The sequence below is a fragment of the Piliocolobus tephrosceles genome, chromosome 16 (genome assembly GCF_002776525.5).
Source record: "Piliocolobus tephrosceles isolate RC106 chromosome 16, ASM277652v3, whole genome shotgun sequence".
Taxonomy (NCBI): Eukaryota; Metazoa; Chordata; class Mammalia; order Primates; family Cercopithecidae; genus Piliocolobus; species Piliocolobus tephrosceles.
The window spans coordinates 44,984,029-45,005,992 of NC_045449.1; the positions used below are offsets into that span (position 1 = coordinate 44,984,029).

Consider the following 21,964-nt stretch of genomic DNA (forward strand, 5'->3'; position numbering starts at 1 on the left):
ATTTTTTATATTTTTAGTAGAGACAGGGTTTCACCATGTTAGCCAGGATGGTCTGGATCTCCTGACCTCGTGATCCGCTCTCCTCGGCCTCCCAAAGTGCTGGGATTACAGGCATGAGCCACTGTGCCCGGCCAACTCCACTCATCCTTAAAGACTCAGCTTCCATATACCTTATCTGGCAAAACTTCCCTGACCCCTGGTATGGGTGGGTCTTGCTTAGGATTCCCCCACTGTTGTAGCAGTACACATCATATAGGGCCTGTCTGCTCTAGCTCGCTCAAGAATGTAAGGCTGGTGAAGGCAGGGATTTGAGTTCTCCTTATTTCACAGGACAGCATCTGGTTTTCCCCCACCAGACAAGAGACTGGGCAGAGTGGAAAGCCACTCTTAGGTCAAAGAGTATATCTCCCCATCAGCATGGGGGCACCCTTAGGACAGGAGGTGTGCCTCCTTCATCAGGTTAGAATATCCTCAATTGTGGGACTGTCTCCTTCATCAGACGGGAGCCTTGCTCAAGACAGAGATTGTCTTTCCCATCACACTGATTTTCCAAGTACCAGGATTATTTCTCTTACCTACTCTGAATCCCTCCCGCAACACCTTCCATCTTCCTTACACCCTTCACGGTCTGGTGGCGCAGGAGGGGAATGGAAGACAGAGAACCTCCCCTCCAAACTTGTCTGACTCTGACTGGGCCTGGCTGGCCCTTCTCCCTGGATCTGGAGGTCAGGCAGACTTGTTTGCTGTTTTTACTGGAAGAGCAAGCCTCCCTTTGTCTTCCTCAGTGACCACAAGCCAGTCTTGAACTTGGCCAAACAACCAGCAGGGGCTGAGGCTGCGCCTCAGAGACAGGCACAGGCCTGGGGCCAGGAGCCCTGCAGCCCTGGGAGCTCCCAGGCCTGGGCCAGGCGGGGCTCGAAGCCAGGCTGTCAGGAGCCTGGGTTAGGACCTGCCCATGAGAGCTACAAGGGAGGGGCCTGCCTGCCTAACTCCAGGCCAGGCCTGCCTAATGCCTCCTGCCAGGCCATCTGGAGCCAGATCTCTCTCTCTCTCTCTCTGTGGTGTGTATGTGTGTGTGTGTCTCCCAAGCCATGTGGGTGGCTGGGAGCTGTGGGGTTGTGACCTGGCCCTCCTGGCAAGCCTCTGACTCACCCGTGGTCAGTTTCACTTCTGACATCTGGTCAAGTTCACAGCTGGCCAGCTTCCTGCATGGCCATTTTCACTTTCCCTCTCCAAGATCTGGGAGCAAAGAGCCCCTTCTCCTTCCCCAACCCACCCCACCCCACCCCATAGTGACACATGGGAACTTACTGGATTTCTGTTAAAACTTCCCCTTTTGGTGTGGGGTAAAAGAGGGCAGGAATTGACCGAATTGGAAATTATACCTGGGTCCCTGCCACACACCCAATCCCAAACAACTCAAACCACGTGTATTTCCAGAAAATCTCTTTGTACTATTTTTCTTTCTTTGCTATTTAATGTTCATCACTTATGTTTTATGTGTAAGTTTCAGGAGGACCCAAGAAATGATTACACAGGAGGCAAGGAGGGGAGGTGACAGGAGGGATGCTGGGGGTCTGGAGCTCGTGGCCCCCAGTTGGGGGGCCAAAAGGGTTCCATCTCAGCCCAAGGGGAGAAGAAAGGGGCCCCAGAACCAAACACATGCTAAAACATACTTGCAAGCCCCCAAAGCCCCTCCCCACCTGCTGGGGAGGAAAATAAATACACTCAGACTCTGTCCCACTCCCCAGGTGCCCAGGTGAGGGGCCAGCAGGTGAGTTTCCTCCCCTCATCGCAGATTGAGGTCAAAGAATTGCCATTTACTACAATGCTCCTCGTCCCTTCCACAGGGCTGGGGGAACCCCGGGCTGGGGAGGGGTGGCTGTCAGCGCACAGCCTGCCTGGGGCTTGTCATGCTAAATAGAGGAGAGCTACACTCTTTCCAACATCAGGCAAAACAGAACAGGCCAGGGAGGGGGTTGAAAGTCCACTGAGGCCTCATGGCCCCCTTCTGGCCAAGCTCAGGAAAAAACAGTCCTTTGCAGGGTTGTCTAGAGCTGGGAGAAATCCCCACGGGTCACAGTCGTTCCTTCTTGCCGCATTCCCACACTGGCCCGCTTTTCTTTATCACAACCTTGTGGGCCCAGCCAACCCCGTACTTGCAGGGAAGGGGAGGATGGGGGAGCATTCCTCCACGTGTAAGCCCTTGAAGACAGACGCCAGCTCCAGCCTCGGCAGTCCTTGGCCTGCCAAACCCGGGGGCGAGTGAAGACGGCCGAGCAGACCTCAATTCCCTCCGATGCTTCTCTGGCAGCTGCCCCGGGCAGGATCCGGTCTCAGCCCAGGAGAAAGAACTTACGGAGAAAAGTGAGATTTCTCCTCCTGTGTGTGTGTGTGCGCGCGCGCGTGTGCGTATGTGCATGCGTCTGTGTGTTGCAAGGTGAGGGGTTCTTGGTCCCTGACCCCTAGGCTGATTCTAGGGGCCAGTGTTAGCTCCAGGTCTGTGCCTGCCAGGATGGAGGGCAGCAGACTGGAGCCATGCCACAGCTGTCACACGGGCATGCCTGACAGGGACAGGCAGAGGGAAGCAGCACCCTTTCCACAAACCCCAAACCTGACTCCATCATGGACCAGGCCCTGGGCAAGCATCCCATCTCCACGGGTGGGCGGGCAGTGGGGAAGGGGTGGGGGTCCGGAGACAGTGGAAGGCAAAGCTGACTTGGCTTCAAGCCATTTCTCAGAAGGTCACCTGCCACCCTCCCCTCGCCCTCAGGCAAACCTGAGGCCCCTCATTTAGAGAAGACGGTGCCGGCCTGCACTTGGCCTCCCCATTGCTGTGCGGCTTTGGGCGAGTCACGGCCTCTCTCTGGGCCTCACTGACATATATGCAAAATGAGGGGAGTGGGCTGAGCTTCAAAACCCCCTCCCAGCTCTGACAGGCCTCTGATCCTCTTCATCTTAGGCTGGGGTGGGGGGCGAGAGGGGCTGAGGGAGGGTTGAGGCCACTGGGATGCTACCCTTGTTCCCCAAGTTCACAGTGTAGAGTCCATGGCTCTGGTTCCTCAGTTCCTCCCTCTGAGTCTCTGGGGCCTTGTCACTTCCCCCTAGTACCATCCCTGGTGTCGGCCCCCCAGATAGGACACCTGCTGTGGTGGGAGGGGCTGGCCCACCTAGCAGTGGGGGAGAAGGGGGCAGGTGGCCTGAGATGGTGACGGGGCAGGGGCAGGGTGGGGGAGGCAGCAGGGGCACTTCTCTCTCTGGACAGGGAGTGTGGTCGGAAGTGAAGGGGCCACACGGGCTGCACCGACAGGGCTGTGGTTTTGGGGCCTGGACTCCGAGGTCCTGCCCAGAGGAGCTCAGTTCTGCCAGGCGGGACCCCCACAAAGGGTGGGGGTGCGGGCTCCACAGGGGTTGGCTGGAGCATCGGTCGTCGGAATGTGGGGCGGGGCGGGGGCTCCCTGGTTGGGCTCACACCGGGGACGTGGCAGTGGACTCACTGCACAGACTCTCCACGAGGTCAGCTCGCTGGATGCGGCGCAGGGCGGCCAGGAGGGCGTCCAATGTGGCGCTGTCCTGGGTGGCCCAGCTTGCAAGCAGGGCGCGAACGGGGCAGGCCTCGTGGGTAAAGGAGTCTATGTGCTCGGGCTGGTAGCCCAGCTCGCCCGCCAGGTGCCGCCAGGTGTCCCCCGCAGACCCGTTGAGAAGCTTCTCCACCTCCTCCCGCTTGGCTGGGGGCAGGCTGCTGTAGAGGCCTCCATCACCCTTGAGGGCTGCAGAGAACCCAGAGGAGAGTCAGGTCCTACCCCTGCACTCCTTTCCCCAACAGTGGGCGCTGGGGTAAGACCCAAGAAGGGCGGTGGCAGTGCTCCTCCCCATCGAGAGGCCTAGGGCCAAGCCGAGGTCCTAGGTGGGACACCAGGAAGTGAAGGCACCTGGGGGGACTCGTTGTCCCTTCCTCCTGTCACTCTAGCCCAATCCCTACCCCCATCTCTCCTCTCTTCCCCCCCAGCAATTAATCATGGCAAAGGAGGAGACAGGGCTTCTCAGTTCCAGACATCTACAGCAAGTGTCCTGGAGCTGGGCTATGGGCCACTAATTAGGGTACACACTTAACTACTTGTTCCCCAGAAGTCCAGGGCAGGAGGCTAATTGCAGCTACTTTGGGCAGTAATTAGCCCCCAGGGGGGACAATTAGCTTGATGAGTCTGGATGCTCCAACTTATAAAAGCCTCCATTTCCCAAGTCCTTCCCTGGAGAGGACCTCTCCCTCCCATTCCCCTCAGCCAGCCTCTCCATCCATCTACAGGGCACTGCTGAGCCAGCCGTGCCTCCCCTCCCACAGTCCTTCCTGGAGTCTAATCTTAATCGCTTCTGTTTCCTCAGCCTCAGCTCCGACTCAGCTCCTCAGACTCAGCTCCTCAGCGGGGCCCCTGCTCACCCTGGCCCGAGGCCGTCTGCGTGTGGGGCTGCTGGTCATGCAGGCTCTGGCTGTCCACGGAGATGCCACTGTCGCTATGGAGTTTTTCTCCCTCTGGTGGGGGCGTCTGGTTCACTGGCCGGCTGTTGGCTCCTTGCTTGTTCTGCTTGCAGCTGTTCCACCTGGAGCCAGAGGACAGGCCAGGTCTCAGGGGGTGGGGGGCCGTAGCGGCGGATGCAGCTGAGGTATCTGTGCTCTGCCGTGTGAGGGCCAGGGGCATGGCGGGTGCCCAACTGTAACCGCCACCCCAGCATCTAAGGCTCCTCTTTGCACATCTGCCCCCCACCTACCCTGAAAGCTCCATGAGGGGCCCTCTGTAAGTGTTCAGTAAATGTTCCTGGAATGAGCAGTGCAGCAATAAGTGACTGCTCAGGAACTCCTCTTCTCCCAATCTACCCTTCTAAAATACTCCCACATGTGGGCAATGATACATACAAGGATTTCCTCTGCAATTATAAGCAATAACAAAAACCTGGAAAAAAAAAAAAAAACAAATGTCCATCAATAGGGGACTGGCTAAATAAATTACCATCCATCCATACTATTGAATGAGTGGTTACAAATGATCAGCTAATCTACATTCCTGAGGAAAGGTCTCCTGAGGGAGATTGAGTGAAAAAAGTAAGCTACAGAATATGTACAATGTGATCTCACTGATGCCTAAAAAGCCCTCCATGTTTACATGTCATTATAAAAGGTTTATATACATGTTTATAAAAAACACACACAGAAAATAGTTGGGAAGGATCCATTTCAAACAGATTCCAATAAGGAGAGGAGTAGGATTTGGGGAGATAAAAGGGGGCTTTTACTTTTGCTTTGAAAGATATTGGCCTTGTTTGCATTTTCCTAAACATGCATGTGTTACCTTGATGAATTTTTTTTTTTAGAAAGAATGGAAAATGCATTTAAAGCTTTAAAACACCTTCTGGGAGTTCGTGTACATCCTGGATTCCTGGATGTGGGTGCCACAGCATTCCCAGTGTGACAAGGGAAGGGGAAGAGACGTACGCACACGCAGGTGACTGTGGGGTGAAGGAGGTTGAGGGATGAAGACACAAGCAGTTGGGGGCTGGGGAATCAGGGAGTGGTACGGCATGGGAGTGGGAGGGGCTGGAGCCAGGACAGGGCAGGAGAGGACAGGACAGGACAGGGTGGATCCTCTCCCCTCACCTCCTGCTGACCTGCTGCACCCTGGAGTGGGGCAGCAGATGATGAGTGAGGATGAGCTTGGTTTGGGGTTGAGTTAAAAGGGTGTGTGTGCTTTCAGGTCAAGGTCACAGTAAAGTCTTCCTTGAGGGCAAACATCTCCCCTCTCTGTTGCCACTGGACCCTCTCTTACCTCTTGAAGGCTATGTAGGCCACAAGGCCCACAACCACAGCAGCCAGGATGGAGCAATAGACGGGGATGAGGTTGTCGGTGGTGCCTCGGGTTACCACGGGCTGGGAGCTGCCCATCACTGTGGTCACCACATCTGCCACCGTGCTGGCTATGAGGTCTTGTTCTGGAGGTGCCTCAGGCTCCTGGGTGCTGGGGGCTGTGCTGTCAGAGCCCTCGGGGGGTGTGGACCTTGTAATCCAACGGCCAGGGATCTCTGGGAGAAAAGGTCACAGGAGTGAGGACCCACTTCCCCCGCCCCTCCCTTTTAGCTGTAACCCACTGCAGTGTTCTTCCTGTGTCCCCACCCTGGCTCTGGGTGCTCTTGTGCCCAGCTGTTACGCACAGCGTGGGGGCTGGGATTGTGTGCATGATGTCATGACGCTAAAGAGCAAGGCCTATGGACCCACAGAGCTGCATCTGCTTCAGCTTTGCCACTGACTTGCTGGGTGACTCTGGCCCAGCCCCTTTTTCTCTCAGAACCTCGATTTTCTTATCTATCTAATGGGGCTATTAAGAGAGACGGTCTCTAAGCTCCCTTCCATCTGGGGCTATGGTCCTGGAATTCTATTCCACCTCCCTGGGTACCTAGAGAGGCCTGTCTGGGAGCAAACACACAAAGCCTGACCACAGGGAGGCCTTGAGCTGGAATCACTCCGGGAAATGTCTCTCTGGCCCCAGCTTGTCCTAGATGACCCCAGTCACCCCCGTCCTAAGGAAAGAAGAGTGTATACAGGTCTGGTCAGAGAGGTGCTTTCCCCACACCACCTCCTTAAGAGCATTCCCTGACTTTTTGACCTCATGTCCTAGGCTCTAGGTTTGGGTGGAGAGGCGGGGTGTGGGGGCAGCTGGATTGCCTCCCTCCAGCCAGCCCTTGGACAGTGGCCAGCCTCTGTTTCCTGCCTTGTCTGGCTCCCACCTAGCCCGATCCTGCCACCCAGAGACGACAGCGTCAGGTAGCCCCAGCCCTCCTTGGTCAGGAAGCAGAGAGCCAGCGGAGAGGGGGCCCATGAGAGCTCAATGCCTCAGCCCCGGGGGAGACTGTGACTTGCCACCCACCGAGACCCTCTCATGCTAGCTGGACATTGCCAGCCTCCCTGGCAGGGGACCCAGCCCTTCCTGGCACCAGTGGCTGGGATTTTCCATTCTGCCACACAGCTAGGGGCAGTGCTAGCGGTTGTGGGCTCTGGACGGCCTGGGGATACTTGTCTGGGCAAAGTTGCCTACCCCGTCCCTCCTCTCTTCCCACACCTGCGGCAGGGAGGGAAAGCAGACAGGACATGCCAATGGGGTGAAGGGGGGGGTATCTTGCTCCCAGCTCTGCCCACTCTGGTTCCTCGATTCCTCCTTCTGAGTCTCTGGGGCCTTGTCACTTCCCCCTAGTACCATCCCTGGTGTCAGCCCCCCAGATAGGACATCCGCTGTGGTGGGAGGGGCTGGCCCACCTAGCAGTGTGGGAGAAGGGGGCAGGCGGCCTGAGATGGTGACAGGGCAGGGGCAGGGTCAGGGAGGCAGCAGGGGCACTTCTCTCTCTGGACAGGGAATGTGGTCAGAAGTGAAGCGGCCACACGGGTTGCACCGACAGGGCTGTGGTTTTGGGGTCTGGACTCCCAAGCACGAGTGGAAGCTGCCACCCATCTTCTGGCCTCTTACACTCCAGATGAAAATGCTTCAAAGGCCCGTTTTCAGCACCTTCTGAGTGGCAAAGCCCCCAGATGTGAATCTAGAATCCATCTGGCTGCCAGCGGTGAGGGGCTGCCGTCTGTCACCCATCCCACCCTTCCCCGTCTCAGTCCTGGGAGGGGCCAGAGGGAGTGAAGGAGACAGAGCCCTGTCTTCTGGCGGCCCCAGGTGGAGCGTTGGACTGGGGAGAGTCTTCTCTTGCTCTACCAGGGGACTGGGCAAGCTGGGGGGCAGCCCAAGTCCAGAGGCTGGAGACACAGCTCAGCTCAGACTGACCCCCAAGCCAGAGGCTGAAAGAGTGTGTATGTCTGAGTGCCCGTGAATGAGAGCATCACCGAGATCAGAGCACAGTAGGGGAGGGCTGGGACCAAGATCAGAGCACGGTAGGGGAGGGCTGGGAGGGTAGCAAGGCATGGCCAGACCAGAGGCGGCGCTGACTCTCGGGGAGCTGCCCGCATCTCTCCAAACCCCTCTGATGAGGGCAGGAGGATGAGATCCAGATGTGGCCATGTCCACTAGCATTCCCCCGTACTAAGCCCTTGGCAGGTCCTGACAGCCATTTCCGGGCTGGATGGAGGGACAAGGTTACCCCTACTCAAAACGAATTTCACTGGGGCAGTGGGGAGCCCTTCTGCCCTAAGGGTGGGTGAGTCACCATGTTGACACCTGAAACTTATATGCAGGGGAAAGTATGGTAAGCTGGAGGGGAGGGGGCACCCAAACCAAGAATCAAATTCCATTTCCTGAAATGGTCCCTCGTTCCAGAGCTGACATTTAACCCTTCAGAGCCTGAAGCTGAAAGGGGAACAAGGTCCAGGATGAACACATTCCCTCAGGAGCACCCTCCTCCTCCGGGGTGGCTGGGAAAGTGGGCTGGGATCTGAGAGGAATCTGTGAATGCCCCAAAACACAAAGCCTGCTCCTCCCACAGCCACCACCTTTCTTTGCTCTAGCAGCGCCCCTAAGTTCCCCCAACCCCGCCCCCAGCTGGCTGGTCTGGACTTGTCCACAGAAATGTGCTGCCCGCTTCCCCGATGCCTGGCTGCTGAAACCCTCCCTGTGCTCTGCCTGGTGCCTGATGCCACTTGCCTGTCTCCTGGCCCAGGGCAATTGCCACCAGAACCACCACATCCTACTCCTACTCCTCATTCCTTCTCCAAGGCAGGCAGCTTTGAGTTCAACCTGGCCTTAGCCCAACAGCCCTTCCCATCCTGAGCTCCTAGAGGCAAAGATCACAGGACTTGGAAGGCAGGTGTGGGATGTTGGAGCCCCTATCAGACTGGAGGGTCCCCAGGGGCAGGAGATCTGGGTGCTGACTGAGGCAGAAGCTCTACTGCCTCCATCAGAATGGGGGATTTCTAAAGTGAGGGCTGTCTCTCCTTCAGCTGCGGACTAAGTGCTGGGACCATGTCTCTCTCATTAGACTGGGCGAAGGCTATCTCTTCCATCAAACTGGGGACTCACTGAAGGAGGGGCTGTATTGCCTGCTCAGGGTAAAAGCAACCTGAGGATGAAGGTTAGGTCTCAAAGGGAAATAGCTCGATGCGTGCATGGCCACAGGATGATAAGCAGGATGTAAAGGCCCTGCCAGCCTCTCCCTGACGTGGAAAAGCCCACCCGTCTGCCCTGAGACGGATGTCACCAACCAGAGACCAAAACAGCTCTGCCCTGGCTCCCATGGGGCTTCCTCCTCCCATCCCTGGAATCACCCCATCTCCTTCGGGCCTGTGCCTGGCTAAGGGCACACTCAGCTCCCATTCACCCCTGGAACTAACAGCCAGGAGCATGCACTCCCTTGTCCCCGGGCTTTTGAGCCCCAGGTCTGCCCCTCCCCTCCTTCTTCCACAGAGCCCCTCCTTGGTGTTCCCTGCACGCCCCTCATCCTTCACTAAACTGCAAAACACGGTTGACCCCTCCCCTAGACAGGGCAAGCTGAAGTGGGCCAGCCCCACTGTGCTCCCTAACCTGCAACAACCCTGGCAACCCTATGACCGGTGAGGAAACTGTGGCCGGGAGACAGGAGTGGACAGGGTGGGTTCCATCTCAGGTCCCAGAGCCAAAACCCACCATGGACCTAGACCAGGGCTCAGAGTCAAAGGGTCCCAGCTCCTGAGGGTCCTCAAGCTGTTCTTTCAGTTCAGAAAGCCTGCCTCATGGATCAGACCCCTCCTGTTCTGTGCTGTGCCCTGGGGGGGGTGGCCACCTTCGAGCTGCTTGCTGTTCATCTAATCACTAGCGGGCAGTCACAGAGAAATGAGTCCCCGAGGATGAGTTACAATGTAGTACCCGCGGCCTGGGACAATGAGAACCCCCCACTTTCCAAACACTTAGCCAAAAGAAGGAAACAGTGAGAGGGGTTCTTTGGTGAGACAGGATCGGCAACGACCTCCTCCCTCAGGTTACCAGGAAGGGACTGAAGCCCAGGGAACGTGCACGCTGCCTTAAGGTCACAAAGCTGCCCCAGCAGGCCAGGCGGGGTCTTTGTCGACCTCCAGAGGGAGCCCTTCCTTATGCCCCCAGCCCACCCCCGCACCCCCTACTGCCGGCTGCCGAACAGCGCTCACCCTCGCACTCGGCGTCGGCCCAGCGTGTGCACTCGCGCAGCTGGCGCTCAGTGTCCTCGCACACGGTGCAGGGCAGGCACGGGTCCACGTGGTTGGCCTCATCTGAATACGTGCCGTCGGGGCACTCCTCGCACACGGTGTTCTGCTTGTCCTGGCACGAGAATACGAGGCCCGAGCCCGCCTCGCACACGCGGCACGCCTCGCAGCGCCCGGTCGTCTCGTCCTGGTAGTAGCCGTAGGCACAGCGGCACACGGCGTCGTCGGCCTCCACGCACGGCGCCGACATGCTCTGAAGCCCCACGCACTCGGTGCACGGCTTGCACGGCTCGGTCGCGCTCACCACGTCGGAGAACGTCACACCTGAGCGCAGCGGACACCAGATTTAGTCGTCTGCTCTTTGGGCACCCGGGACGCAGGAGCCTGGAGTCTCTCCCTCCCCCATTGCCTGCCAGGACGCTGACTTCCTCCTTCAGCCTCGCCTTCTCATCGACTCCCACCCTCTTCCAAGGGACTTTGACCCCTAGCCTGGTGAAAGTTGGTGGCAGCCAATTGGGTAAGGGGAAGGAGGCCCGGAGCCGCTTCCTTCAGCCTCCAGAAGCACTGGCCGGCCAGGAGCCTTTCCCGGATAACCCAGCTAGTGCCGGTAAGTTTCTTGGCAAATTCTCTTTGAGACTTCCCAGGCCTGTAGGGTGTTCCCAGCATGATTAACGAATAATCTGAACGTAGTTCCCACCCAGCCCTCCCCGCGGGCCAAAAGTGGGCTGCTAACCCAGTCCAGGCAAGGTAGGCCTTCCCCTAGGGGGCCTCCTGCCTCATCTGCCTTCAGTTCCTCTTCACACAGGTGTGGGCTCAGATGCAACCTGAATGGGAGTGACCGGGGTTAGACAGCAGAATTTCCCACCCGTGGCGCTACCCCCACGCTGCTGAAGGGCTTGGCTCCTGAGGGTGGGATGGACCAGCAGGCCAGAGGGTTCAGGTAAGGCAGGAGCCACTGAAGCTAGAGAGCTGGCTCTTAGCCCACACTCAGTCTCTCAGATGGATATTGTTGAGCAGTACACAAGCTGCACAACTGTATATGATCACCCTTTTGAGATCTGCACATGCGTCCTCTGCCCTTTGAGCCAGCATGCAAGGGAGATGTCCAAGCTCATTCTTCACGCATGTTTTCTTAATTAGTGGATGTGTACTCCAGAATAAGGAGGAGGCCGGGCATGCCAGGGTCCTTGCCTCCTTGCACAGGGAGGGGAAGGAGCAGGGCCAAATCTTCTTCACCCCTTCCAGCCTTGGGTGGAGAACTCTGTGCCAACCTGGATCTGGCAGGACCTAGCCTTGCTCCAAGGACAGAAAGAACATAGATTTAGAAACCTGAGAACTAGGGAAGGACAGATTGTTCAGAATGTGGAAGCAGAAGCAGAAAGGCTAAAGCACCACTGGGGGAAACTGAGGCCTGTTGGGGGGGTGGGGTCTTAACATTATTCAAAGGTGTCAGAGACAAGATGGAGCAAGGGGTCACTGGCTTTGGGGGTGTGGTGGGGGGATAGGGAGGCAAAGAAGGAAAAGCCAGAGAGAAGTGAAAGGGGCAGAATTGGGGACAGAGGCTGGGCGTGGTGGCTTACTCCTGTAACCCCAGTACTTTGGGAGACCAAGGCAGGCAGATCACTTGAGGCCAGGAGTTCAAGACCAGCCTGGCCAGCATGGCAAAACCCCATCTCTACAAAAACTACAAAAATTAGCTGCGTGTGGTGGTGCACGCCTGTAATCCCAGCTACTCGGGAAGCTGAGGTGGGAGGATTGCTTGAGCTTGGGAGGCAGAGGTTACAGTGAGCCAAGATTGCACCAGTGCACTCCAGCCTGGGTGACAGAGTGAGGCACTGTCTAAAAAAAGAAAGAAAAAAGAAGAAGAAGAAAAGAGAAAAGGGTAGAGGAGAGAAGGAAAGACCCAGGAAGAAGGGCCTGGAGGGAGACTTCAGTTTCAAGTCAGTTCTGACAGAGGAACCCTGTATCCCTTTTCCTAGGAGCAGGCAGATCTGGATTCAAAAATCTACTTCCATCGCTTATTAGCTGTGTGACTTCGGGTGTTTTACTTAACCTCTCTGAGCTTTTTCTTTCTCTGTAAAAATAAGGAGCAATATCTGCAGTCACAGGGTTGTGGTGAGGAATAAATGAAATTCAGCCATAAAGTCTTGGCATGTAGTTGGGATCCTATAAAGACTGGGCCCCATGTGGGTTGGGAGCGATAAGGACAGTGAACTTTGGTGGTAGGAATATGGTCAGACAGCAGAAAGAACGTCCAAACACAAACAGCCAAGGCAGGATGTCTGATCTATACAAACAAGAGGGTCCTGGCTGGCTGGCATGTGACAGAGGGTAAGTCTAGTCACACAGGAGGGGAAAAGGAGAACCCTGCTCATGGCAAAACACAGAAAATTAGCAGAAAACTCCTGGGAGAGGGTTTTAGGTGGTGTGAAAAATGTGGTCTTTTTTGGCAGAGAATGAAGGCAGGGGCTTAATAGGTTTCCTTGTGGAAACGTTTTAAGGATAGAGGGAAAGTCCGCTGTGGTCTCCATCCCATAAAGCGGGCTTGTAAAGGCAGCCTGTTAACACAGCTGGAGGTGGAGGAGGGGGAGACAGGGAAGGAGGGGAAAAGGGAGGGGAGGGAGGAAGTGGAAGGGAGGATTCTCAAAGCCATCTCCCTGCCTGCCTCCCTTCCCTTCCAGAGATTCTGGAACTTCCCTCTCCTGGTGTCCTCCACCCCACCTCCCGCTGAAGATCCTTTGACTGAAGGGAAAGGGTTCCCATCATTTAGGTCCTGGGAGGAGAGCCCTGGGCTGGAGTCTAGGAAGCAAGAGAGGCAGATTTGGAGGTTCTGGGATAGCTGATGGTTGGCCACCCCCGCCCTGGGATGGAAACCCTGTTAGGCCAGACAGCAAGATGGCAAAGGCATTGGAGGATGTCCCACCTCCACACGTACGCCCAGGCATCTCTTGGCTGCGGAATGCAGAGAAGGATCCACAAGCACAGAGAAGGGAAAGAGTGTGTCTGGGGAACACCAAGAGTTGGGGTTGCCTTAAGGACAGATAGACTCGGGGGGACATCCAGAGAGGTAATACTAGGTCCACAGGTGGATTCAGAGGCCCCAGCTCTATCCCCTTATTCCCATCCGGATTAAAGAATAATCTGAGTATGGTTCCCTTGAGCCCTCCAGGTGGGCATCAAGTGCCAGGTAGAAGGCAGGTTCTGAGTGGCAGTCATCAGGAAAAGGGCAGGGAGCCCATGGTCCAAAGGCAGCAACTGAGGACTGGGGGCACCCATCAGGAACCAAGACTCCTGACTCAAAACACAAGGGGATTCAGACCCTGGACAAGACTGGGGCTAAGATGCCCAGACCCACCAGCCCTGGAAGATGAGATTCTCTCCCCTCCTGAAAGAAATCCCAGGCAGGGTTGAGCTCGGTGGCTCACGCCTCTAATCCCAACACTTTGGGAGACTGAGGCAGGTGGATCACTTGAGGCCAGAAGTTTGAGACCAGCCTGGTCCACATGGTAAAACCCCATCTCTACTAAAAATACAAGAATTAACCAGGCATGGTGGCATGCACCTGTAGTCCCAGCTACTCAGGAGGCTGAGGCATGAGAATCACTTGAAACCAGAAGATGGAGGTTGCAGTGAGTTGAGATCATGCCATTGCACTCCCAACCTGGGCAACAGAGCAAGACTCTGCCAGAAAGAAAGAAAGAAAGAGAGAAAGAGAGAAAGTGAGAAAGAGAGAGACGGAGGGAGGGAGGGAGGGAGGGAAGGAAGGAAGGAAGGAAGGAAGGGAAAGAAAGAGAGAAAAAGAAAGAAAGGAAGGAAGAAGGGAGGGAGGAAGGAAGGAAAGAGAGAGAGAAAGAAAGAAAAAGGAAGAAAGGAAAGAAAGAAAGAAAAAGAAAGGAAGGAAGGAAGGAAGGAAGGGAAAGAAAGGAAGGAAGGAAGAAAGAAAGAATCCCAGGCAGAATGGTCACAGCTCCCCATCTCCCCTCCCCTCCCCTCTGTCACCCAACAATAAGGACGTCTTCAGGACCCCTATCCCTGCTGCCTCAGGAAAACTCTGCTTCCTGGTCAAAGCTGGAGAAGAGTTGGTCTGTGGGGGAGAGCAGCCACACCCCCAGGATCCCCCAAGGTCAGCCTCCAGGGCAGCCAGGATTTGATCCTCCTCTCCCTTCCCCCAAACACATCAGGGATAAGTGGCAGCCATTGATTTTGCAGTGCAGATGATATTTTTAGCTGGTCTTAGCATCAGCTATTCCTCCCTGCCCGGCCACACTCTTCTACCAGGCCTCTGCCTTCTCAGGAGCTGGGAATGGGCACCCCTTGGAGATCCCCTATGGGGTTCCCCTCCTCCCTCTGCACACTTCCCTTCTCCATTCTCAGCTTCTCCCATCTGAGAGAAACACCTCCTACACTGGGTCAGACCCACTTCTGGTGACCTTACAGTGGTGGGCAGGGGACCCTTCCCACTTATAAGGCCTCTACTGGGCATGCTCCTCCCAGCACCCCTCCCTTTCACCCCTCTCCTCCCCACCCCCATTCTTCTCCCCTCCTGCTGCCCGCCACCCTCTACTCACTGTCCAGGCAGGGCTCACACACGGTCTGGTTGGCTCCACAAGGCTGGGCCACACCTTCGCCCAGGTTGCAGGCTTTGCAGCACTCGCCGCTGTGTGTGTACAGGCCTGTGGGGCATGCCTCCTTGGCACCTCCAAGGGACACCTGGATGGAGGCAGATCAGAGGGTCAGACTGGCAAGAGAAAGGCGGGGGGTTCTTCCGGGGAATCAAACACCCCCTCCCACTGCCTTCTATTAGAACCACCTGGGCTGGGATGAGCTCACCAGGGAGGCATTAGGCACATCAAAGCTGACAGGGGAAAGGCAAGTGAGGGACAGTATGCCTGTGCAGGCTGCTGGGGGTGTGAGGTCAGAGCTTCAGCTGCTGACCTTCTGCAAAGTTCATCTTGGGGTTACAGCAACTCCTGGAATCCCAAGGATACACCACATGGGGAAGGTGGCCTGAGGCCCAGCAGAGGGCCTACCAACAGGGATGTCATCAGTGGTTGGACAGGTTGTAGCTTGTACAGGGCTCCCAGCCAACGGGGCAAGTAGAGCTGAAACCTAGCCCAAACTCCATTCGCTAAGCTTTGCACCTGCAGGGCTGCATCTACCCAGAGGAGGGCCTTTTTCTAACAAATGCCAGTAGGGCCCTACTCCAGGTTCTTAATTCCACATATTAAATAATAAATGGGAGATATCCATGCCCAAGAGCAGAAAGCAGAGGGCTAGGGTCTTGGGTTTGAATCCTGACTCTGCACTGGGGGTCTTGCCTGCCCAACTTCCCTCTGAGTCTTCATCTCTTTACAGAGATGGCAACAGCCTGGTACCAGGGCAAAAGACCAACTGTTTGGCAAAAGCCTGGCACTGAGATGGAGGGAAGGGAGACTGTTGTCAGTGATGGGACAGTGGCTGCTCTCACCAGCCAGCATCCCTGCCCTGCCAGGGTTTGATTTTCAGCCACCAGTCCTCCCCCTCCCCCATGTGGTCACTGGGAACAGCGCTGGAACCAAGGGAAAGGGGAGTCAGGTTCCTGCCACTGAAGCATCTTTGCTCATGGATGGAACAATTTAACACCAGATTCCCCAGGGGGAGGGGCTGCTGGAGACTTGCTTTATATTTCTGTTCCTTAAAAATACTTAATGTCTAATAAAACTCCAAAGCCTGCTTTGCTGGCTCCAGACCATGCAGCCCTCATTTGATGCTGAGAAGTATGGGCTCTGGGGTCGTGGGACTAGAAGGAAGCTTTACAAGCTTGTTTTGGGCATTCTGCTTCTTTCACATTGGCCAGATCATGGCCAAGACACTCCTTTCCCTCCAGCCTTTTAAAATATCCTGCAGTCTCATCAGAGTTTGGTGGGGAAGGAAACAGAGGATTCAGGGTGGGGGAGGAAATAGACAGGTTGGATCAACCCATGAGGGAGCCTGTGGTCCCCATGAGACCAGCAGAACAGGCACAGGCAGCAGAGGACGGGAAACCTTGGTGTTGCCGCACCTCCTCCCGGGCAGCAACACACTCAGTGCTGGGAACATCTGCAGACCAGGAGGCTCGGGGTCCCAGATGCAGGCTTTCCCTCAAGAGGCAAGATTCCAGAAGGGCCTGTTCTGATTTCTTTTCATCCCTTAGGGCTCTGCTTAAATGTCACTTCCTCGAGGAAGTGGTCCTGTGGCATCCACTCCTTGCGGATTAGGTGGGGCTGCCATGTTACACATCCAGCCTCTTCTCCGGTTCTCTCTGCTCTTGCCTGGCCTGAACTTTATAGACTCCCTTACTGGACTGTCAGCTCCCTGAGGGAGCTGGATTGCCCCAGGGCCTGATGGGGTATCTGGCATGCAGTAGGGATGCAATGCATACACATGTGGAGTTGAAATACATGAAAATACTATATGACCTCAATTACCCAGAACTCTGGGAGAGCGACTGTTGGTTAGCTGAGATTCCCGACTGCCAGGCTTTGCTGCTCTCATCATTTTTCCTTTTCACCATGGTGGCTGCACCCTTCCCTGTCTCTGGAGCAAATCTTCATGGCTTCCCATGACTCAGGGACTCTGTATTTACACCAGCGATTATTCTGGGCTGCAATGCAGGGAAACTCCTGTGTTCTTTTCACAAATTACCACACTTTTGTCTTTTTGAGTTCTCCTGTCAGCCTTTTTTTTTTAATAAAAAAATATAGTTTTTCTGTTTCCTTCCTTCCTGTCAAGGTATCAGTTGTCACTTCTTGCTGCTACCAGTGTGACCTGAAGCAGTCCTTCCCCCACCACGCTAATCTATTTAAGGTCTAATTGAATATTCAGAAACTGTGGAACTGGCCTTGGTAGAAAGGTATGTGCTGCCCGGGCGTGGTGGCTCACGCCTGTAATCCCAAAACTTTGGGAGGCCGAAGTGGGCAGATCACGAGGTCAGGAGATCGAGACCATCCTGGCTAACATGGTGAAAACCCGTCTCTACTAAAAATACAAAAAATTAGCCAGGCGTGGTGGCAGGCACCTGTAGTCCTAGGTACTTGGGAGGCTGAGGCAGGAGAATTGCTTGAACCCAGGAGGCGGAGGTTGCAGTGAGTTGAGATCGTGCCACTGCACTCCAGCCTGGGCAACAGAGTGACACTCCGTCTCAAAAAAAAAAAAGAAAAAGAAAGAAAGGTATAGAAATAGGATCTGAACCAGGAGGAGGCAAGCCTCTGAGTACAATGTGTGAGCTCTCGCGCCACTCTAAATCCTGGCTCCTCACTTGACCTGGGTCAAGTTTTGAATCTCTGTGCCTCAGTTTCTTCATAATTAGGTAATGATGACAGTACCTGCAGCATAGGATTGCTGTAAGTATTACACAAGTGATTAAGGTGTTTATGTACTTTGAGACCCCTCTTTTCTGTCCTCCAGGGTCTACTTTGTGGCCATTGGCTGTGTTCCAGTTAGTTGGGCTCTGGATGGCTGAGGAAGTCTGTCTACAGCGGTCTTGGGTGGTGTGAAGGCTTTGTGCAAATGCCCCTGCCAAGAAGCCTGTTCTCCCTGCTGCAGCCTGAGGTCCTCTCTCTTCTCTTAAAACTTGCATTTGGAGTAGGGGCCAGATAATTAGTAACCATGTGTTTCCTGTGCTTGTTTTATGTTCCCTATGTTGTAAAATTCTAGATCTGCTTCTTAATAGAATGTTGCTAAAAAAAAAAGTATGTTGCTTTGGGTAAGTTACTTAATCTCCCTAAACCTCTGTTTTTCTCACCTAAAACATTGGGTTGATAATGTCTACTGCCCAGGATTGCTGGGAGAATTAAGTGAAATAATTTATGCAAATATGTCTGATCTATAGTAGGAATTTAGTAGGAATTGAATAAATATTAGTTATCAAAGAAGCATCTCGTCTTAGGGAGACCCCAGGCAGGAGGGGAGAATTTAGCCAAGTAGGGAGGGGTGACTAACATTCAGGCTAATTGCTCCAAAATCAGATCTAAAAGGATTAATTTATAGGAATGACAGATACATTTCCCTGAAATTTGTATGTGTTACATTTAGTCATTTCACATTTGACAGAATGATTTCAGCCCATTTTTAAGAACGTTTGTAATCTTTCTGTTTTGGCCATTTCAAGGCTTACAAGGAACTAAGATGGAAGGATCCTTAGAAGAATTTACTTTTAAGAATTTTCTTTCTTTTTTTTTTTAATTAGAGAAAAGAGAAAAACAGCAAAATAGTTGAAATTATTTGAAACCATACGAATGTTTCAGTATAATCAGCCCTGGCCATTCACAACAGCTTCAGCAAAGGGCTCTTAAGTGAATGGGGCCATGGTCACCGCCATGGGATGGGAGAGGTTTTCAAACACCTGGAGGGCCTTTTGAGGTCGATGCAAACCCACGGGAGGCACTGGCACATACACCGGGAGGAAAGGAGCTAATTACCCAAGATAATGTAGCATAGAGACTTGAGAGGGGGCAGGGGCACTGCGTGTGGAGAAGGGGCTCAGATCTAAATGTGTGGGGCCAAAGGCATAGGGCACGATTTAATCTCTCAGAGCCAGAACTCCTTCCACGATCCGGAAGGTAGGGGGCGGGAGGGAGCCTGGCATATGTAGGAAAGAGAACATCCCAGGCCAAGCATCCTGGGTTCCAAGAAAGGCGCCACCACTCACTCACTGGGGGAGCCTGGTCTCGGGCCTGAAAGTCTGGAAGGCTCTGTTTCCTCATCTAAGAAGTGGGAATAGCGAAATTCACCTTGCTAGGACCTTATAAGGATTAAATAACTCAAGAGAAAGTACCAGGGCAAGGCACGTAGTAGGAACTCAGCACATTCGATTATTCCCGCCTCCCCACGCGGTCCCCCAGGGAAGAAGCGAGGCGCTTGAGCCCGACTGGGCTGGCACAGTGGGGTGGGGGCCCGTCCCCCCACGGAGCTGCCTCCCCATCCACCATCCACCCCAGCCCAGCCCGGCCGCTCACGCACGCCCATTTGCTGCCCTCGCTCCATCCCTATTAGGCGCATTAGCCAGCCCGGCGGCTCTGGTTACAGACGTCTGAATGACAAAGTGCCTCCATTACCAGCGCGGCCCGCCAGCAGACCCGCCGGGACGCGCTCTGGTTTCAGCCCTCTCTCTCGCGCCGCGTCCCGGGAAGAAACTCGGACCGCGCACAGCCAGCCCAGACGGAGCAGCCGTCCTCGGAGGCGGAGGCGGGAGCCGCAGGGGCTGCAGACGGCAGGTCCACCTTCCCCAGCGCCCAGGCCCTCCATGCCCAGCTCCCCTCCTTCTGGGTCTTCGCGCCTGCACCCTCGCTCCTGCCCAGACCCGGATCCCACGTCGTCGCCCCTCTGGGATCGGGACTAGAGACCACCCCGGTCCCTCCTACCCGCCCTCCTGGTCCACGCTCGCCCACTCGTGTCCGAGCAGCGTCTCTAACCAGCGGCGTTAAGTCAGCAGACGTGCCCGCGGTCGCTCCCAAATCCCCGGACGCAGCCACAGGTCCTGACAGTTCCAGGGAACCCGGGCTGAGCTTTTGGTCTGGGGCCCACACCCGGACAGGATCTCTGCCCACCTCACCCGCAGGCTTTACCGCCGCCTGACTCTGGGGACAGTGTCAACCCCGCCCCTGCTGGAAAACGCAGCTGTGACCCCGATCTGGGACAGCGGCTACCTCCTGAAAAGATGCGGGAGTACCGAGTTGGGACTCAGGTCGGGGGAGTCTAGCCACGACTCTGGCCCAACTTGCTGTGAGATCTCGGTCAAGTCGTTTAAACTCTCAGAGCCTCAGTCTCCGTATCTGTAAAGCCAGGATTTGGTGCGCAGTGCTCAGATGAAAGACGCTGGCAGGGAGAGTGAAGACGCCTCCTCCATTGCCAGACCTTCCAGGGCATTCGGTTCGTGGCCACACATTTGACAACCTAGTCGGACCGCCCGGAGGACCCGCCAACCTTTGCGGAGTCAGTGACTCGGTACACCGCGCGGCAGAATCCGAGGCGTCCGCGTGCTCCCGTCTCGTTAGGTGCCCAGTGGCTTGCACTGAGAGCCAGGCGAGGCGCAGACTGGATCCTGACCCTTCGAGGAGCGGGAACCCACGGAGCGCGGTGGGCGCGGCGCTCGGGTCGCGCAGCTGGGTTGGGGGAGGCGCGCAGCCCGAGACGCTCCGCAGTCGCGGACTGCACTTGTCTCGCTCCCCAGCGCCCCCTGCCGGCCGCCGGCCGCCTGCGCAGCCAGAGCGGCGCGCTTTCGGGACGGGTCCCCTCCTAGTGCGCCCGGGCGCTCTGCACCCCGAGATGTAGCCACTGCCAGCCCGGGTAGGAGCACACCCGCTCCGTCCCTCGCAATCCGCCGCGCTGCTTCAAGCCGTGACAACACGAGCGTCGGAGGAGCCCGTCAGCCGTGGGGGAACCCCAACAGCGGATTCCCCCAAGGGAAATGGGCACTCCCCTCCCAGCCTTAAATCCCCAGCCGCAATTCCAGGACTGGGCGAGGCCGCGGGCAGGAGCGCCGGGACAGGCGCTGGAAGTGTCCAAGCCTCCGCTCTCTTCTCGTCTCACTGTCCCTCAGCGCGCAGGCAGGACCCCGACCGCTTTAGGGTCCGCGGCCCGCTCGGTCTGCTTTCCTTTTGCTTCTATCTCTCTGTCGCCCTCGCCGTCGTTCCTCTTCTGCCCTCCCTAACCCACTTCTCAGCCGCTCTCCAGCTCCCCAACCTCTCCCTCCGACGCCCCTCCCCCCCATTGTCTGGCCGGTCCCCATTGTCCTTGCCAGGTCCCCTCTGTCTCCAGTCCCTCCGACCTCTTCCATTGTTCCATCCCCTCGTCCTGGGCTCCCCGCCCCAACCCAGCTCACCCCTCACATCTCTAGTCACCGTCCAGTTCCCCCTCCTTCTCTTGCCTTGGTTCCGTCCCACGACTCTCCAGAGACCGAGATGCTGAGGGGAAAGTCCCTTTGGGATCCCGACATTGGAGTGTCCTCTTCGGAAGAACCCAGGCATCCGAGAGCCCCATGCCCCCTCCTAAAAGACCCCTCCCAGCTCCTCCACCGCCCCCTGCGGTACCTGAGGACCGGCAACCGCACTCCGGTCTTGCCCGCATCTCCACCCTGGAGGGTTCGTCTGCCTTCCGGGAACCCTAGACCCTCTTTCGTGGTCCCGGCATCAGAGACCCTCTCCCACCACCCTCAGCATCTGGGACCCCAGCGCTCTGTTCTGTTTCCTTGGTGGCAGCGCCCGGCTCTCGGAGTTCTGATCCTGGGAAAGGGAGCGGGCCCCCTCCGGCTAGCACTCACCCCCAGAAGCAGCAACAGCAGCAGGCGCGGCCCGTCCATGGCGCGGCCGGTGGCACCTGCCCTCATCGTCCGCCTCCCGCGGCAGCGCTCGGTTTCCAGCTCAGTTCGCTCTGCGGACTGATGGGGCTGCGCTGTACTGCGCTCCAGCGCCCCCCGGCCCGCCGGAGCTGGCCGCGGCTCAGCTCGCTCTGACTGCGGGCGGGAGGGGCTGGGTGAAGCCAGTGCCGCGGCCCCGCCTCCGCCCCGCCCAGCCCGCCCACCCCCGGAACCGCGCCCGCCCGCCCCGCCGCCTCGGGGTGGGGAGCGGAGGCAAAGGGAGGGCGTGCGGTTCCCCGCACCCCGCTGCCTCTTCTCCCCGCCTTGTCCCTTAGAGCCTCTCACCCATCCCGCCCTGATACCCAGTTCCCAGCCCGCACTACTGCGCGTCCGTCCCGGATGCTGTGGGCCCGGGGACCAGGGCGTCCCCACTGCGGTTTCTGTTCCTCTCCGGCTGCGGCCCGCCACAGGGTTCACTCTCTTACCCATCTTCCTCCGTCTCTGGCTTCACC

General features: G+C 56.5%; 1 protein-coding gene across 1 annotated transcript; it reads right to left on the reverse strand.

Moving 5' to 3' along the window:
* Positions 1-1,455: 1,455 nt before the first annotated feature.
* Positions 1,456-21,607, reverse strand: NGFR (nerve growth factor receptor). Its single transcript, XM_023204415.2, has 6 exons — positions 21,417-21,607; positions 14,707-14,848; positions 10,103-10,462; positions 5,820-6,072; positions 4,439-4,599; positions 1,456-3,770 (listed from the first exon to the last, which is right to left on the reverse strand). Exons 1-6 carry the CDS (start codon positions 21,480-21,482, stop codon positions 3,469-3,471), a joined length of 1,284 nt encoding a protein of 427 aa, XP_023060183.1. The 5' UTR covers positions 21,483-21,607; the 3' UTR covers positions 1,456-3,468.
* Between the last annotated feature and the right edge of the window lie 357 nt (positions 21,608-21,964).

What these genes read in the sequence shown, in the direction of transcription:
- NGFR (XM_023204415.2), bottom strand. Translation starts at nt 21,482, where the DNA reads ATGAGGGCAGGTGCCACCGGCCGCGCCATGGACGGGCCGCGCCTGCTG. An exon ending in TGCTGTTGCTGCTTCTGGGG is followed by an intron (nt 14,849 to 21,416) that starts GTGAGTGCTAGC and finishes GCCTCCATCCAG; the next exon opens with GTGTCCCTTGGAGGTGCCAA. An exon ending in GGCCGACGCCGAGTGCGAGG is followed by an intron (nt 6,073 to 10,102) that starts GTGAGCGCTGTT and finishes CTTTTCTCCCAG; the next exon opens with AGATCCCTGGCCGTTGGATT.